Here is a 13,771-nt window from a genome sequence, read left to right as displayed (position 1 = left end):
AGAAAATTCCTATCTTATTATAATTATTTTATCCTTATATAAATAAAAATTAATCGTGTATTTACTATAATCTTATAAATATGACATATATTATGACATACATTATCCGTTAAAAGAGATATGAAATTATTCTATTTTAATTAATAAAATGAGAGTAAGAAGAAAAAATTATTTTCTACATTTTTATTACTTAAAGTAATTATAAAAGAAAGAAAACAAGAATAAAGTTCTTTAACAAAACATTAAATTATTCAAAGAGTCCCCCACACATTGAATCCTTTCCCTTCCTTGACGTTACTTACTATCTTCCAGCCGAAACAAAAACTATTACCCCTTTTTGGATAAGTCCTTTTCCATTTTCGTTCTTCAATTTTCTTGTGATCTCAAAAATCTTTGATGGGGAGATTATTTGTGTTGACTCTTGAAGGCAAGATCTACAGCTGCAAGCACTGTGGAACTCATCTTGCCCTTTCTGAAAACATTGTTTCCAAGGTTTTCCTCCATCATTTCTGTTTGATCATTCTGTTATTGTGATTTCTTGAAATTGAGATTTTTTAAATTTTGATTTAGATTTATTTCGTTGTAAAAATACAATCTTTGGCTTGATCGGTGGTTTCGGTTTCGTTTATAAAACTTGTTAGGGATTGTTGTTGGTCTTTTTAAGTAATTTTAGATGTATATAAAAATTGGCTACTTTAAATCAGCTATGTGAGTGAAGAAGGTCTCAGATTGAGTAATTTTGCCCTAAAGGAGATGTATTTTTTAGCATCAAAGAGCTGGGTTTTGTGGAGTTGCTGGTTTTGGAGTAAAAGGGATTGTATGAGCATTCTTTGTGAACTTTTTAAAAAATAGTAGTTATTATTGCTGATAACATACCATACAATATTCCTGCTTAATCCAGTTATGAATTAGAGGAGTTGTTTGTTGAGTCTGATACTTGGAGTATACTTGATTGGCATTTTCCATTTGTTCCATGTCTGTGTGCTCTATTTTCTATATTTTGATCAATTTGGTGCTTGTTTAGTCACTTTATTTTGGTCAATTTCATTGTAATGTGCATTCATGACTTTCTTTATTATATAAGTTGACTTTGTAGGTCAGTCTGTCCTATGAAAAATTCAATATGACTTCTATAGCATAGAATCAGAGCACATTTTCAAGTGTTGGTGCTTTGAAACTAATGTTTCTTAGAAAATTCAAATGCTTTTTTATGGAGTAAAATATTGATTCTGCAATTAATTATATTGAAGTTTAATGTTGTTTCATCCCCTAAATAATGTATGTAGTCATTCTGAGTTATGAAGTTATCTAACTCTATGTTTTCCTTCTGATCTTTCCTTCAGTCTTTCCACTGCAGACATGGGAAGGCTTATCTCTTCAGTAAAGTGTAAGTCTCTTTGATTCTGCACATTCAATCATCAGATATGTTTGTGACATTTTCACATGTCCAATCTTTAAACTTGCAGCATGAAAATCACAAGTGCAACTTACAACTTCTGTTGGTTTTATTCTTGTTAGAGTATGAAGTACCATTTATTTCCTCTGATTGTTGTTAAGCTTTTCTTGGCATCGATGGGACATGAGTCATTTGTAGCTTGGTTAGATGAACAATGATATTACTACGGTCAAGCTTATCCATACCTCTGGTACAGAAAGATGAAAAAAGCTACCATATAAATCCTCTTATTTGACTTCCACCCCTTTTTTTATTGGTGTGGAGGACACTGTTAAACTAAAAAGTGAAAAAAGATGAAGTATTGAAGAATTCATGTTGGTAGTAGTTAGCCAAAATTTTCATGATTTTCATGAAAAAAGATTTGTTTTTCAAAAGTTGAGTGCAACTGGAGTATGTGCAAATTATTTGGCTTTTACTCTATGTGGGTCAGATAGCTCTCAGGATCTTTGATTTTGTTATTAGCTCCGAGTCATTATTATTATGGAAGGTCACAACCAACCTAGAATATTTGAGAGCACATGAAAAGTTGTGTACAAGGCAGGCTATACCCTGTAGGTTCAGTTTGTTAAAGGCATGGTACTGTATATTTATATCTTCATACATTTGTTTCATTGACATTGCCCTCAGGATCTTTGATTTTGTTATTAGCTCCGAGTCATTATTATTATGGAAGGTCACAACCAACCTAGAATATTTGAGAGCACATGAAAAGTTGTGTACAAGGCAGGCTATACCCTGTAGGTTCAGTTTGTTAAAGGCATGGTACTGTATATTTATATCTTCATACATTTGTTTCATTGACATTGCCCTCAGGATCTTTGATTTTGTTATTAGCTCCGAGTCATTATTATTATGGAAGGTCACAACCAACCTAGAATATTTGAGAGCACATGAAAAGTTGTGTACAAGGCAGGCTATACCCTGTAGGTTCAGTTTGTTAAAGGCATGGTACTGTATATTTATATCTTCATACATTTGTTTCATTGACATTGCCCTCAGGATCTTTGATTTTGTTATTAGCTCTGAGTCATTATTATTATGGAAGGTCATAACTCATAACCAACCTAGAATGTTTGAGTGCACATGAAAAGTTGAACAAGGTAGGCTATACCTTTTAGGTTTAGTTTGTTAAAGACATGGTACTTTATATGTATATCTTCATACATTTGTGTCATTGACTATAAAATTAGCACCAGAATTTGATCTATTGGAATCACTATAGAACCTAGTGGGGATTTTACCAGACTATTATATCGTGTACTTTTGAGTGTATTTTCCAGGAGTACAAATATTAACACATCAATATATGGAATAAATTCTTACTTGACTTGGGTTATTTTCCACTTGGTAGCAGCATTACAATAGTTACATGGCTGAAATACATATATTATGCTCAACTTGATTGCTTTCCTGTTCAAGAGTTCTGCTCTTCTCAAATCTCTTCATTTCATTTTATCATTTAGTAGAAACATACAAAATGATAATGCACTTTGTAGTTCTGTATATTCTATACGCCTTTTTTTCTTTGTAGTTCTGTATATTCTATACTCCTTTTTTGTTTCTTTTGACAGGGCGAATGTCACTTCTGGCGAGATAGAAAATAGAATGATGATGACTGGTATGCACACTGTGGCAGACATTTTCTGCGTCTGTTGTGGGTCAATTGTTGGATGGAAATATGTGAGTATGGAGTGATAAAATGCTAGACATTGTCGTTTGGCAGTTGCTAGAAGTTTTAGTTGTTCCTAATATAGCAATTCTTTTCAGGAGACCGCCCATGAGAAGAGCCAAAAGTACAAAGAAGGAAAATCAGTGCTTGAGCGGTCAGTTGATTACTTCAGTTTTCTTTAGAATTGAGTTAGGAACATATCATAAGTCCTCACTGAGGTACTTTCTTTTATACTCAACAGGTTTAAGATTTGTGGCCCTGATGGAAGCCATTACTGGGCTAGTCATGATACTCATGTTGCAGGAAGTGATGCTGAAGGTGTTTGATCACCATCCAGAACAAAAATTCCCAAAATGTACATTCTTTAACCCACCACCCCATTAGTTCTTTATGAACCATTGGATTCTTTAATAGCTTAAGCTACTACAACTTCTTTAAGCTTGTCCTCTATTGTGTAATGATAATATGGAAGCAGCCATGGGTTGTGGCAAACTAACATGACCATCTGCCTTTATTTGTTTGCAATGACAAGACATTACTAGTAGCAACCACTCTGCTTTCATTGCTTCGATCTTTCCATAGTTGTTTGGTAGCTGGATAGAGTTATGCGGGTATTAGTTATGCACGTATTACTTATGTAGGGTTTAGTTATGCAGGTATTACTTATGCGGGTATTAGTTATGCAGGTATTAGTCAAGCAAGTAGTCTGGACATGAATTTTTGAAATAAAACCAAGACTATAAATTGATTTGCCGTCTACTTTCCCCTTTTCATAACCATCCCATATCCTCCCTGAATGACTACATAGTTCTGGCAACAACAAAAGCTTAAAAAATCGGCAGTGAGGAAACATCTAATACACTACACCGCACCTTACCCCCATCATCACATCAAAACTTGGTAGAGTTCACAGGAGTAAAACAGGTCTGGTATGGTGCAGTGTTGTCAAAAGCGAAAAGCGCAAAAAAGCGCTAAAGCCCTGATAGAGCTTAAAGCGCAAAGCGCACTAAAAGCGTGGGCTTCACTAAAAAAAGCGCACTATGAAGATTTTTAAAATATATATATACTATAGAACATAATAGACACAAAAATAGTAAATATATAGTGCTTATAATGAAGATTGGTTTATCAAAAACATATGTTGCTTATATATTCTACTTCTTTCTAATCACTAGAATAATATTACTTCCATATCATCTTCCTCAATAGGGTGATTCTCATTGGTATCAGTATCACTAGATTTATAGCCTTCAATCTCTTCTTCCCCCGACTCATCTGAATCAACCTCATCTTCTATGTCAACACGTGGAGCTCGGGAACTTGAGGCATTAGTTGTAATAACTTCCGACTGTCTCTTTTGTCGCCTTGTGTATGCCAACACATCCTCACTGCCCGACGCTCTTGAAACATCACCCCAAGTTAAGTTGTCATCACCAAACACCAATTCATCTTCTGCTTCCATATTAATACCCATCTTCCCAACCAACCATTCATTACTATGATCAATGTTATCCAACGAGATTGGATCAATGACACTCCGCAAGTCATAACGAGCTTTTAAAGCACGATTATACTTAACAAACACTAGATCATTCAATCTTTGATGCTCCAATCTGTTTCTTTTTTTGGTATGGATCTGTTGCATTGGTTAGTGTTAGTAAATTAGTCTAATTGATTAACTATGCAAAGAAAAATTAATAAATATGATGCGAGCACTTAGTACTTACATGCTCAAACACACTCCAGTTACACTCACATCCAGCAGAACTAGCTGTTAAACCCAAAATTCTAATGGCTAATTTTTGGAGATTGGGAGCTGAATTACCATATAAATTCCATTCAACTGTAAAAAGTGTTATGTAGACATCATTATGTATAAGTTATTACCTAAGTAAGAAGTATTAAGTAAACTTTTAAACATAAACTAAATAATTAATAATTTTAATGTTATTGTATTCACTTACCAGGAGATCTTTTCGTTCTAGCTCTTTTTGCAATAGGAAGGCCAAATTGTTGTTCAATCTTGTGTACAATGGTATCTCTGATATGATCTTGTCTTGTACTTCAGTGCTTGGAACCAATTTTTCAATACAAGCATACAACCCATCTGTTACTTCTTGACAATTCTCAATACCTGGATTTTGAAAGAAGAACTCTGGATTTAAATAATGTCCAGCAGCATGTAATGGATGATGCAATTGGCATTGCCATCTTTCATCAATAATCTTAAAGATATCTTTATATTTTGCAGCATTCCCTTCAAATGCCTTTGCAATAGCCTCCTTAGCTCTATCCACGGCTTCATAAATGTACCCCATGGCAGGTTTTTTCTCATTATCAGCTAATCGCAACACTTTAACAAGAGGCCCCATTATCTTCAAAATATTAGAAACCTGACTCCAGAATGTTGCCGTCAAGACAATATGTGTTGCACTTTTCCCCCTTGGTAACTTAGCCCACCTACTAATCACCCATTTGTCAGATGTAAACATTGCTCGCAGATTTGTTTTTTGACAATGCAACCGTTGCAAAGTCAGAAAACTCGTTGCAAATCGAGTAATTCCACATTTCACCAACTCTTTATTTTTAGTGAAATGTCTCATCATATTTAAGACTCCTGAGTGTCCATAAATGAAACTGACAAGGGCAATTGCTTTTTGGAGGGTCTTCTTGATGATAGGAATCTTCCCTATGTCTTCTAACATAAGATCTATACAATGAGCTGCACATGGCGTCCAAAATATGTGTGGTCTTTTTCTCTGTAACAGTTGACCTATAGAAAAAAAGGGTAAATAGATATGTTAAAATTTAGAAATCAAAACTTTGATCGATATTAGAAAGTAAAACATAAAACTTAGATTTTTAAAGCAATAAATTCTTACCAGCCAACACAAAGTTGCTACCATTATCACTTACAATTTGAACCACATTCTGTTCTCCAACGCGTTCCACATATCTATCTAGCAATTCACATAACTTCTCTCCGGTCTTAACAAGTGAGGAAGCATCTATCGACTCAATGAACATTGTTCCATGTGGAGAATTCACCAAAAAGTTTATCAGAGTTCTCTGTTTTTTATCTGTCCAACCATCTGCCATAATGGAAGTTCCATACTTCACCCATTCTTCTCTATGTCTGTTTATAATCTCATTGGTCAACTCAACTTCCTTCCTAAGTAATGGAACTCTTAATTCATGGTAGCTTGGAGGCTTCAAGTTTGGACCATACCTTCCTACAGCCTCAATTGCTTCCTTAAAACTTTTTGAGCGAGCTACATTGAATGGGATCCCATTATCATAAAAGAAGCGAGCTACTTTTTGAATCGTCATTGCTCTTGCTTCTTTATCACACGAGTCTTTGATATTTGTTTGCCTAAGTGTTCCACGCTTTTGTAGAAACATATCCATAGGTCCCTTTCCTTTGGCCAGTTTCTTATTAGAGCCACTAGGAAAGCTTCCTCCGCCTCTTTTCTTATGATTGATCTCTTGGACTTCATCTTCTCCACCAACATTGTCTTGATATTCAAACTCATCAAATTCGGGAAACTCGTTAGTATAGACTTCCTTTCTTATTTTTTTCTCCTCCATGTAATTTTTCAGTTCCTCTCTAACCTCCTCTGGGCATTTTTTACACTTCGCTGCATTCCTAAAATTTCCAATCAAATGTTGTTTTGCCCAATTAATTCCACCCGTGGTTGTTTTTCCACAAAAATTGCACGTGACTCTTGTAGTGTCATCGGGGTCCTTCAAGTAGTTATATTTCCAACCAGGATCCCTTCTATTGCCTTTAGACAAGTCCTCTGCCATTTCTACTTCTGAAAAAAGAAGAAGTTATAATATAGCAGTTATAATTTCTAAATAATAAATAATAATACACAACAAAAACAAAAAAAAGGGACACAGGTTCTTTGTTATTTTTAAGCTGAAACAAAAAAAAAATGTATAAAGAACTTTGCATGCAATTATAACTCAGCAAATAATGAAATACAACAAGTCAACAACTACATATATATGGGGTCCACATGTCCACCACTATGGCTATATGGCTTCTAAGAAAATTAGCTTTGTTCTTATCCTATTACATGTGTTAAATTTTCATTGATCATTATTAAATTAAAGACACCATAAGTCATTAAACAAGGACAAGTGTCCCATATTTTCATTTAGTTTTAAATTTTCTACAAAGATAAAAAGGAGTATGAACTATTGAATGTTCAGCATCAACAATTGATGAAATCAGTAAAAAAGTAAGAAGAAATAAGAGAAAGAAGATACCTATATTTGCTTGCTGCTTGTTCAGCCAGCGGAAGAAGAATCAGATCTGATTGTTTTTTTTTGTGCTTCAAGCCTTCAAGTCCTCTTGTCTTCTTATAATTCTTCATCTTCTTCTTTTTTTTTTTTGGTCTTTTAGAAACTCTGTGACTTCCCATTAATTGCAGTATAGGGAACTGAAACATACTCTTTATAATAATTTAAAAGGACCCCTTTTTAAAAATTTAAACTGATGTTTTAAAAAAAATAATAGAAGGGCCCACTAACATGAGCCTCGCCTTATAGATAACAACTATTTGGCTATAATTAAGATTATTCAGCAGATGTGTAATGACCTATTCTGTCATTATAGTTGTTTAGGGCTATAGTACCCTTGTGTAGATCTCCGTGGGTCAAGAGTTGGTAGAAATCTAGAAATGGAAAATCGAGTATGAAAATTTGCTAGTGTTTCACTATAGCGGACACTTTCTTTGTAATAACGAGATCACTATTTCAACCTCATTAACTTCTGTTGAGCAGTTCATATACCCAAAGAATCAATTTTATGGGGTTTCTAGGTTCCCCAAATTCATAATTAAGGCTAGGTTCATAATTCTATACTAGAAGACAAACTTTAACGGACTAGAATTGAAAATCATTCATAATTAACCTGCCCCACATGTTGTGCCATCAAAATAATAACCCTAGGTTTCTATGCATAAAATCCTATGGACATACCTATCAATTCTGGGAGGAAACCGAATTATGGAAGAAATGAATGAACGGAAAGCACTTACCTTACCAGAGAAAAACCCCAAATCTTTGAAAAATCTCCTATGGGATTCTTTGGTCAAATATTTTACATTATGACTAAGTACGGACGAAAGCTAACATAAAAACGTGAGTTACTGTTTTCCGACCTCTATAGCAAAACTTCGCAACTTCGTTATGATCATGCATGCTTATGATTTGATAAAGTCATCTGTATATAATTGATTAGACCTTCTAAAATGTAATATCCCATATTTTAAACAACGACATATTAGTCATTAGCCAAGAAAAAATCAAATGGGCCTTAGCCCATTAGAAACCTAATAAGGGAAAAATTAAATTAAGCTAAATAAATTATTGGAGTTAAGAGTTTTGTCAGCAACTCTTGGAAAAAAGAAGGAAGAAAGAGTACGTTCTTAGAGTCTCTTCCTGTGAAGGAGCATGGAATCGATTAAAGCAGAGAAAAATAACTAAATGGAGAAGAAGTGGAACTCTTGCTATTTCAAGTATGGATTTCAAGGTAAGTATCTTAACTTAGTTTAAAGATTGAATTTGTATATTCCCTGACTATAAATTTGAGAACTGAGAGTTTGAAAAACATGGGCTTAGAAGGAATAAAGGAAACTCTGCCCGATTTTCTGTAAATATATGGTAAGGCTTGCTTTGGGATTCTTTCCCCTTAGCGCCGGTCACAGACCTAATTTGGGTGGTGACAAAGTTACATTAGTTTTGCTTATTATAGGGTGAAGTAATCAACAATGAGACTGTTTTGCGGGATCTGAAGCACCAATTTGATATAAATTGACAGATTGAGAGTCTATCATAAAACGATGTGTCTGTCTTTCTTTCTCATTCCTCTTTTTGTGTGACTAATAGGGTCTACTAGATGAATCTAATATTGTTTATCTTCCTATCACATATCTTGAACTTAGTCGTCCAATAACAAGAATAGTCCAAAGGTCTGGAGACATTAAGGGTCACCTTTGTAAACAACCGTCTCTCCCAATAAGGGGAACAAACAAATGGTTGGAAAAGCCAAGAAAGAGGGGGTTATGTCATTGTGAGGAATTCTTCGTGCACCTATGTGATAGGTAATATAGTTTTTTTCTGAAAAGAGTACTACTCTGCACTTTAACAACATGAGAGTGTTACTGTTAGGACACGTATCTTCCTATACCGAGCAAGATATATTAATTGACAGAGCGAATAGATTCAGGCAACAAAATATAGCCCAAGAGCAGCTCCAGGCAACTAGAAGGATTCAGATTTGTCTCAAAAAAAAAAAAGTAGCCTAGAGATTTCTAAAGATAAAACCTCCAAGTTTCTAACAACTCAAAGATCCTTAAAGGTTCTTGGAAAATATTCTTGGGTGAAATACTTAAAGCTTTATAAGCTCGAGCATGTTTCAGCAAGTGTTATAGTTCTGGTAGCATACAGACGGTGAACGTGGTTAATTACTTGGTATAATAATGTACTATTCAAAATACCAGTAGGACAACACCAAAGACTTGAGGCGATTCACTAAGTTATTATGGATTGTTTTTGTCTAGACAGTTGAGAATGAGTAACTTAATAAGGAATTTTAAGGAATTTGTTCAAAATGATTCGTTGGAACTAAGATATGACTCAGGATTATTCAATTAGCTAGATATGCTCCCTATTTATTAACTAATGGAGATTTTTTTGAAAGGATGGTTAGCCTCTTAGACTGCGCAGTAACCTCGCACACAAATGCTTTACCTACTTTGAGGTCGTTGACATTGCTAAGCACATTTTGAAAAACATGTGAAGTTATAAAAAGAGCAACCATGGATTCATGCTAGGTTGAAACTGGAAAAAAAAAAAGAGAGAGAGAAGGAAATCTCAGGCTTTAGAAAGTAGTGATGTTATACCATGATGAGGGTTCAAGATTTACTAAAGGGCATGAGGGAGGAGATATTTATTCTAATTTAGAAATGGTATTGGTAGTGACATAATTTAAAGATGTATTTTTGTGGATTTGCCAAGACCTACTAGCACGATAAATAGATTTTTCTGTTGACTTGGTGTGGAGTGCAACCCTTTTGATGCCCCTATATCGTATGACACCGAGGGAGTTCAGAAGAGATAAGTAAATAATTGTAGGTCATATTAAATAAAGGTTCATCAGACTGAAAGTATCACTGGTGTGCTTCGACTACATACTTTTGAACAAGTAACGACATAATAAATCCTAGTTGTCTGGAATAGATTTCATACATAATTGGTTACAACGAGTCATCCTCTTGTCGGAAAATCAATCCCCAGTTTGGGTTATTATCAACTTACAATCAAAGAAAGATGATATTTCTAAGACCACCTCCAATTTTGAGTGCAAATATTATGAGTTCCCTGTGATATCTCTCGGACTGGTCAATGTTCAATGTGCATTCGTGGACTTAATAAATAGGGTGTTCAAGACATTCTGTACAGATTGTTTAATAGTGTTTGCAGATGATATTTCTGTATACTCTCATAGTCGAGAAAAACATAAAGATGAGGAGGAATTGGTTACAAACACTGTGAGGCATCGACACTATGTAAATGCTAAGTACAATTGTGACTAGACTCAATAGCATTGCTTGGGTATGTTGTATCTAATGATGGGATTTTGGCGACACCTAAGTTGGAAAACGTAGTTCAGAAATGATACAAGCCCACTACTCTTACAGAGAATAACAACTTCTTGATTTTAACAGGCTTTGTGCATAGTTTCTTTGGAATAACACTACTCTAGAAATTACAACTCCACTTAATTACCAACTACAAAAAAAAAAGATGAAGTTTCAGTAAACAGAGGAATATGAATAGATGCTTTTAGAAGCTCAGAATATATATGTTTGATCACCACAACAGTGTTAGCCTTCCTGTCAAGTTTTGGAGGATTCATGATGCTCTGTGATGTTTCGAGGGTGGGATTATGACGTGTTCTCATTAAGAAAGATCGTGTGACAGTTATACTTCGAGATATCTAGATAAGCATGAGCAGGACCGCCCTCTCATAATTTGAAGGTGGTTACAATGGTATTTGCGCTAAAGTTCGGAAGCACTCTTATACAATGAAACCAATGCGAATTATACAAATCGCAAGAACCTGAGATGTAAGTTTAAAAAAAAGAAGAAGATTTGATCCTTAAATTTACACGGATGGACAAAACTACTCTGTCTATGTCAAATTTTACTATTCGACGTCATCTGGGAAACAAAGTTGTTTAGATAGATGCTTTGAAAAGGAAATCCATAGGTTATATGGAACATAATGTTCACGTGAAATGACTTTTAGCTGGTGAAGCAGTGGAAGTGTTTGGAGAGTCCAGATAATATAACAACAGGCTTCTTTGTAGGACAGGCAGGCTGGACGAGGCAGGTGAAAATTGCCTAAGTGTGGCTATTTATACAAGGGAAAATAGCTCATGTGAAAGGACTTTTAGCCTAGAATTTGCACATACTCAGGGATACAAGTATCAAATTAGTGTGAGAAACTCAGAGACACTATTTGCTTATGTTCAGCTCAAGTCTTTATTGGTAACACATATCAAGGCCAACTAATACGAGGATGAGAAGTTCTGTGAATATCGAAATGAGATTCTAGCGGGTAAGGACAAGGATACGACTTTTGATTGTTATGTGGTTTCCCATTTAACATAGATGGTTTAAGGCAGGTTATTCTTGAGGAAGTCATAACTCTAACTACACTATAGGTTCGGGATCACCAAGAAGTAATATTTCCTTAGAGAATTATATTGATAGGACAAAAAAAATGTTGCTATCCTTGTTTCTAGTTGTTTGACTGGTTAACATGTTAAAGTTGAGCATCAACGACCCTTAAGATCAATACAACAACTCGGGATCTCTAGAGTGAATATGAAAGTGTTACCATGGATTTTGTGACCCATTTAACATGAACTCCTAGAGGTTACGACTCTGTATGGTTAGTTGTAAGTCGACTCAATCGGGATATAACGGAGGAATATAGTAGAGATATGCTTGAATGGAATTTTTGACTCTATGAAGTTCCATTATTGTTTATATTGGACGGTAAATCACAATGTACAACATATTTTTGAAATTTGTTTCAGAAAACCTTGACTACATTTCTAGAGGATATTCTAAAATCTTTCGTTCTTAATGTAATTGGAGGTAGTTGAGATGCTTATCTAGCATTGGCTGAAATTGCCTATCACAAAAAATCACACTACACAATAGATGGATCCATATGAAGAATTATGATAGGTGACGTCTTTCTCCTATTAGAAAGTCTGATGTTGGAGACATTAATGTATTGGGACCAGACTTGGTATTGAAAGCTTGGAAAACGTTCAGTTAGTCAGACAAAAGTTGCTCGCAATTCAAGTAGGTTAAAGGTTTATACATAAAAGAGGAAAGGAAATTTAGAGTACATAGTTGGGGACAAAACCTTCCTAAGAGTCCATCAAGGAATAGCGTGAAGTGATTTGAAAAGAAGAAGAAGAAGAGCAAATTTGAGCTCAAAATTTGCAAGACCATATAAAATTTCTAGACCAGGTGAGAGTAGTGTTCTACCTTTTGAAACCTTCTTTTGAGATGCATTTTGGTTGTTCAGTTTTCTACATCTGTTAAGAAAATGTATATTAAACTCCTCTTGTGTGCTTGAAGCACCAACTATACAACTGGATGATAACTTAACATATGAGGAGGAATCAATGGCCGCTGTTGACAGACAACGAAGAAATTTTGGTCAAAATAAATTGTGTCCATGAAAATCGTATGGGGAAAACATACCATTGAAGAAGCTACTTGAGAATTGGGAGAGGATATGAAAGGTCAAGTATCCACACCTATTCTGAGTTACAAATGACTTAAATTCGGCCCCGAATTTATTAAGGTGGGGAGAATGTAATATCCCATATTTTAAACAAGGACATATTAGTCATTAGCCCAAAAAAAATCAAATGGGCCTTAGCCCATCAGAAACCTAATAAGGGAAACATTAAATTAAGCTAAAGAAATTATTGGAGTTAAGAGTTTTATCAGCAACTCTTGGAAAAAAAAAGGAAGAGAGAGTACGTTCTTGGAGTCTCTTCCTGTGAAGGAGCATGAAATCGATTAAAACAGAGAAAAATAACTAAATGGAGAAGAAGTGGAACTCTTGCTATTTCAAGTATGGATTTCAAGGTAAGTATCTTAAATTAGTTTAAAGATTGAATTTGTATATTCCCTGACTATAAATTTGAGAACTGAGAGTTTGAAAAACATGGGTTTAGAAGGAATAAAGGAATCCGTTAAACTCTTATTATCTTACGGTTTGAGTGAGTATATTAAATGTTTGGGCCAAACTTTTGGTAGTTCGGCATAAACCGAAGAAGAATTGCTGGACAGTGCCATTAGTTCTGTTTATTATAGGGTGAAGTAATCAACAATGAGACTGTTTTGCGGGATCTGAAGCACCAATTTGATATAAATTGATAGATTGAGAGTCTATCATAAAACCTCGAAGATTGGGTATTCTGAATTTAGTATGAATTAGCCTAAACGAATGAAGTATTATGAGACCGATATGATGTGATTATAGATTGATTGAAGGAAGTCATACAGATTGCCCAAGTGACAGATTTGGTACTTCAACA

General features: G+C 34.7%; 3 protein-coding genes across 6 annotated transcripts in view; 1 reads left to right on the top strand and 2 right to left on the bottom strand.

Annotated features, from left to right (window-relative positions):
* Positions 1–255: 255 nt before the first annotated feature.
* The window catches only part of LOC102602196 (protein yippee-like), a 24,490-nt gene continuing 10,974 nt past the window's right edge, over positions 256–13,771 (top strand). For 2 of the 4 annotated variants that reach the window (XM_015312889.1, XM_006356394.2), the window contains exons 1-5: positions 256–492; positions 1,344–1,387; positions 3,028–3,136; positions 3,224–3,279; positions 3,367–3,469. In XM_015312889.1, the coding sequence (XP_015168375.1) occupies positions 397–492; positions 1,344–1,387; positions 3,028–3,136; positions 3,224–3,279; positions 3,367–3,451 (390 nt within the window). In that variant the 5' untranslated portion in view covers positions 256–396 and the 3' untranslated portion in view covers positions 3,452–3,469. Of the gene's footprint in view, positions 493–1,343; positions 1,388–3,027; positions 3,137–3,223; positions 3,280–3,366; positions 3,697–13,771 lie in introns of those variants that run through there. The other 2 variants (XR_001474560.1, XM_006356395.2) reach the window with 2 other exon arrangements.
* Positions 4,297–4,957, bottom strand: LOC107062343 (uncharacterized). The gene is made up of 2 exons (XM_015312880.1): positions 4,853–4,957; positions 4,297–4,761 (listed from the first exon to the last, which is right to left on the bottom strand). The coding sequence occupies exon 2, from the start codon at positions 4,597–4,599 to the stop codon at positions 4,297–4,299; it is 303 nt and encodes a 100-aa protein (XP_015168366.1). The 5' UTR covers positions 4,600–4,761; positions 4,853–4,957.
* LOC107062351 (uncharacterized) lies at positions 4,992–6,184 on the bottom strand. The gene is made up of 2 exons (XM_015312888.1): positions 6,008–6,184; positions 4,992–5,898 (listed from the first exon to the last, which is right to left on the bottom strand). Exons 1-2 carry the CDS (start codon positions 6,150–6,152, stop codon positions 5,039–5,041), a joined length of 1,005 nt encoding a protein of 334 aa, XP_015168374.1. The 5' UTR covers positions 6,153–6,184; the 3' UTR covers positions 4,992–5,038.

The sequence above is a fragment of the Solanum tuberosum genome, unplaced genomic scaffold (genome assembly GCF_000226075.1).
Source record: "Solanum tuberosum cultivar DM 1-3 516 R44 unplaced genomic scaffold, SolTub_3.0 scf00219, whole genome shotgun sequence".
Classification (NCBI taxonomy): Eukaryota; Viridiplantae; Streptophyta; class Magnoliopsida; order Solanales; family Solanaceae; genus Solanum; species Solanum tuberosum.
The sequence above is the reverse complement of the archived record's forward strand: the minus strand, read 5'-3'. Positions and strand labels throughout refer to the sequence as shown.

What these genes read in the sequence shown, in the direction of transcription:
- LOC107062351 (XM_015312888.1), bottom strand. Translation starts at nt 6,152, where the DNA reads ATGTTCATTGAGTCGATAGATGCTTCCTCACTTGTTAAGACCGGAGAG. An exon ending in TAGCAACTTTGTGTTGGCTG is followed by an intron (nt 5,899 to 6,007) that starts GTAAGAATTTAT and finishes TTTTTTCTATAG; the next exon opens with GTCAACTGTTACAGAGAAAA.
- LOC107062343 (XM_015312880.1), bottom strand. Translation starts at nt 4,599, where the DNA reads ATGGGTATTAATATGGAAGCAGAAGATGAATTGGTGTTTGGTGATGAC.